General features: G+C 41.2%; 1 protein-coding gene across 1 annotated transcript in view; it reads right to left on the bottom strand.

Annotated features, from left to right (window-relative positions):
- Nucleotides 1-1,904: 1,904 nt before the first annotated feature.
- LOC102209907 (adenosine deaminase RNA specific B2 (inactive)) overlaps nt 1,905-4,602 on the bottom strand; it is a 36,286-nt gene continuing 33,588 nt past the window's right edge. The window contains exons 10-11 of the mRNA XM_013915753.1: nt 3,096-3,241; nt 1,905-2,096 (exon numbers count right to left, since the gene is read on the bottom strand). Of these exons, the coding sequence (XP_013771207.1) occupies nt 1,905-2,096; nt 3,096-3,241 (338 nt within the window). The remainder of the gene's footprint in view (nt 2,097-3,095; nt 3,242-4,602) is intronic.

Genomic DNA, 4,602 nt, shown 5'->3' with positions numbered 1-4,602 from the left:
TTTGTGGTTTCTTTAGAATTGTTTGCACAGACAGGATTTCCTTCCAGTATCAGCATTACTCATATTTATTTTGTATTAAGCTGCATATGTTGTTATTGTCAGAGCTTTTGCTAACTTACGAGAACACAAAGAACTTCAGAGATCAGTGAAATCTAAATAAATGTGCTAGGAGTAGGAGGTTGATAGGAAATCTCAAAATTGTATCAGGAAAAAATGAAAACTGATTCGGAAAATGACGAGCAGCGCTCTCAGGCTGTTGTGCAGGGCTGTGCTGATGTTGAAGATAAAGTGATGCCACACAAGAGACTGAAAATGGACTGATTACATGAAGTAGATGAATAATCTGTAGTAAATACCGACGCGTTGTATTCTTATCTCGCATGTATATGCAGAGGTGGTCATTATCTGCATTATCTTTAAAGTTGGGACTCTAATCTGTTCCTCCGGCCGTCATCCCTGGTTTAAATGACAGAACATTTGTTTGTGTGTGTGTTTCCTTGTTGACTTTTTCACTGCACTCGACTGCTCTTTCCACCAACACTGAGCCACTTTGTTACCACCTTCACGACTCGCCAGTTTTAACCGAACGTTAAGTTTCATCTTTCACGCCATCAGAAAAAGCCGATCACTGAGCATCGCCCGTCATTAAGCTGCCATCCTAAACCCTCGTCAGACTGTGGTCTCCCGGTGTTTAAACTGTGTTTTGTGTGGTCGATGTAAAACAAAAACACAACAGCTCACAGTTCTCCAAAAAAAAAAAGAAAAAGGAAAATGTTACTGAGTTTTGTGGATTATAGCTGTGCAACGAGGAACAAGCAGTCGCTTGTGAAACAAAAATAAAACATTTGTGCTGTTTGAACATTTGCTGTCTGATTTGTGTGTGCGTATATTGTGTTAATGTATTGGGACATTTTTAGGACAGAGGCTTTTATTTTAAATTTGTTGTGCATTTGTAGATAAAAACAACACAAACTAACACAAATAATTTTATTTCCAGTGATAAAAATAGTTGACTAATATAGAAGACAATCTGCATGTCTAATAATGGAAACTTCATAGTATCCAACACCGATGGCTTTCATAAGAAGTTCTCTTTTAGGTCACATTCAACAAAATGTAGTTTTTCCTATAAATTAACATAGAAACACATTAATGACAGATATTCCAGAGACTTATTTTAAAGTAAATTAAAGTTAGATTAAAAGGAGAAAACGGGACTTTCTTGCTCATCAAACCTCGACTCTACAGTTTGTAAAGCACACCACCTACCTCTAGGGGGCAGTGTGCCATCACACTCCTGAGCCTACAGCACTCTCTCCAGCCTACATTAAGATAATAAGACGTCAAACACAACATTTCTAAACAGAATAAACAAGAACACAAAACTTGTGAGGAGGGAAATCTTTCAAACTCAATGTTGGGACTCGCTTCTGATTCACGGCTAAAATTTCAGTGTCGCTGGCTCAGCTGGTTGGTTAAGGTTGGGATAAAGTTTGTTACAGTACATTTATTGTTTTAATTTCTCACATGGACTGACACGAGCTGTAGACCTTTATTAGGACACTTCTGGAAGGTGAGGATATGCTGGCCTATCTTTACTTGTACAAAAGATTTGAGAGGTGCTATTAGTACAATTTCTATTCACATTAGGGACCTCGTGAAGCCCTCTTGACCCTCTGCATTAATTATAACGCATCAGGACCAAAACAGGAGGAGATTGTTCATTCAGACTGTTAGTCTGTTATCTAACAGTGTTGTTACGTTGTATCAATCTGCAATTATTTAACTTTGTCTGTCCCAGCTCTGTTCAGGCCACTTTTACTTTTGTAGTTTATTATGAATAAAATAAAACTTCTTCGTGATGCAGTGCCAAAAGGAAAACCTGCAGCCTCCATAATCACCATTTAACGCTCAGTTTTTGACACACTGACAGTGAAGTGACCCAGTTTTGGCGGTTTCCTCAGCCACGTCCCCAGACCACCTCCCTGCAGAGCGCTGCTGAACTGCTGCACCGCCCTCTGGTAGCACTGAGCAGACATCTTGGAAGCACAATACGTCCCTGTTGTGGATTCTGCCCCGATTACAGGGTTGATTAGCTGAGAAAGAAAGGCACAAATAAACAGTTAATTTATTGCAATATAACTCTCTGGTTTTATTTATTTTTACAGTTTGACAGTCCAGTCAGTGTGCTGCACTTCTTAAATTATATTTTCAGGTAAAAATATTTCTCTGCCTCTTCAAAATGACACCTGTCTAGTGGAAATGGACAGGTGTCACTTTGAGATGACGCAGGAAACTCTAAGGTGGCACTAATGACATTAACGATGGCTCCAGGAGAGGTGGAGATTCAGCAGCTGGGACCTGGGAGTGACATGCCTGGATGGGCATTAATGTTGTTCGTCATACCCAGCAGAGTGTGACAAGTCAGGACGTCAGAAAAGTGTTCAAACTGAAAATGTAAATGAGTAAAAGACGGTTTTCAAATCCGTCTGCTGAAGGAGGAAAGTTCCTACAGTCTGACAGCCAATTATGGTCCAGTGTGAAACTTGGGTCCTGCTCACACCTGGTATAAACGGGTAAGTATGGAGTCTGGAGAGCCATGAAGGGATGTCTCATTCGCGTTTGTTTGCCTGGAGCGCCAAGGAACGGACCCAGTTTGTAACTTCCAGCTTCCATTCTGGAAATGCACTGCTGCCTCCCACCAGTGAAGATCTACAACCCATCTAGTCTTTGCTAGCAGAACTGATTCCATCTCCAGTCTTCAACTCCTGAAAGCAAACAGACGCTGAGGAGAGTTAAAAACCCTCCACATTCATTCAACACCTTAAACAAGTCTTAGCTCCCTTTAGGGATCGCCACAGCAGATCATCTGAGTCTAGCACACACCATCCCTCTGTACGTCCTACATCCATGAAGCTCCTCTCTGGTCTTCCTCCCTTCCTCCTGCCTGGCAGCTCCATCTTTAACATCCTCTGTCAAATATACCCACATATACCCCATCCTCCTCGGCACTTTGTCTCCACACAGCTTCGCCTGAACTGTACTCTCGATGTACTCGCTCCTGATGCTGTCACTCCCAATGAAAATCTGAGCACCTCCACCTCAGCCCCCTGTCTTTTTGTCAGCGCCACCATCTCCACGTTGTAAACCTTCCCTTCCACTCCTCCTGCTATCTTTCTGTCACAAATCACCCCTGACACTCCACCCCTTAGTGCCAGGGGTAAATGCTTGATCCCAAGTACTAAAGTAGTAAGTAGTTTCTTAAAAACTACATCTTTCCTATGACTTCAGACATAAACGAAGCCAGAAAACTAAATACCAGTGATGCTCGGAGGATTAGTGAAGTTGGGCTGATCTGCTACAAGAGATTTCATTAGGCTTAAATAAGCACATTGTCTGTATTCCTTCAGTGGGACAAATAGCTTCAGAACAGTAAAATATTTGATATTGTGTGATACCGTCACAGTGCTATGAGCGATCTTTCCTGGTTTTCAACATTGCTGGAGGCTGAAACAACCTCAGCATCTGGCCGTGTGCTTCGGAGCCACCCTGCAGTTTTTGTAAATTGCACTGCAGCCATTTTTGATGCAGGGCGGCGATTGTTGCACTTGGAGACACTTTTAATGTTCTAATACATCTATGAGCTGATTAATTTAGAGCCTTCGCTCGAGATCTGTGTTGATGCAGCTGGAGTGCGAGTGATCGAGTTTCCCTTCAAACCAATGATAATAAAGCATTATAGAGAGTTATGTGTTTGTTTGTTGTCTGGTCTCCCAGCACGTCCACACCATCACACATCCATAACAAACTGAGGTTATTTCTCCTCATTTTAATTCTTTAAACTGAGTCGTAAAGTGTGGGTTTTCTCTCTCCTGGGCCGTGGCTTTGTCTTTTCTTGCAGCGATTTCAGACGCTTCTTTAAATAACCACGACTCTGGCTGCCGTCATCAAACTTTAAACTGAAGCCATTTGGTTCAACACAGCGCATTCTGCATACATATTTTAATTTCACAGAGGAAATTAGACCTCTCTTTCAACGACATCATTATAATGTAGATGGCTTTGGTCTGAGCTCAGATGATTTCAGCTTAAGAAATTCATGCTTCTGTGACTTGTGCTTTAATTTACCAGCACGCTTTTAGTATTTATAATCATTTCATGTCATGTGATGATGTGAATAAGTCAGTGCTGCTTCAATAATCACTTACAGACAGTTTTTAAAGAAGGGCATCTGCAGCACATTGTAGCTCCCCCTATTTCACTTATATAAAAAAGCATTTTAACCTGCGTTATTTTGAATGGTCAGCAGGGGGCTGTATAGAAGAAATACCTCAGAGTTTATGGTCCCAGTCTTTAGTTTTAAGTTTAACAGAATAAAACAGCACCCCTAAAGCATACTGAGCTTTATCATCCATCTGAATACTAATAATGAGCACAATTTACAAAATGAGCATCTTATTACATTAAATAAGACCTGGAGCTACCATTTAATACCACGATCCCATCATGAACATGTTTACTGAATACACAAGTCAAGTGTGAAGTGGGTAATTTTCCCACAGACCTCTATAGAATAAGAACCAGAGGTGCCACCCCCTGCTG

Source organism: Pundamilia nyererei, unplaced genomic scaffold, assembly GCF_000239375.1.
Source record: "Pundamilia nyererei isolate P.nyererei 1_Seehausen unplaced genomic scaffold, PunNye1.0 scaffold00358, whole genome shotgun sequence".
In the NCBI taxonomy this organism is placed as follows: Eukaryota; Metazoa; Chordata; class Actinopteri; order Cichliformes; family Cichlidae; genus Pundamilia; species Pundamilia nyererei.
The sequence above is the reverse complement of the archived record's forward strand: the minus strand, read 5'-3'. Positions and strand labels throughout refer to the sequence as shown.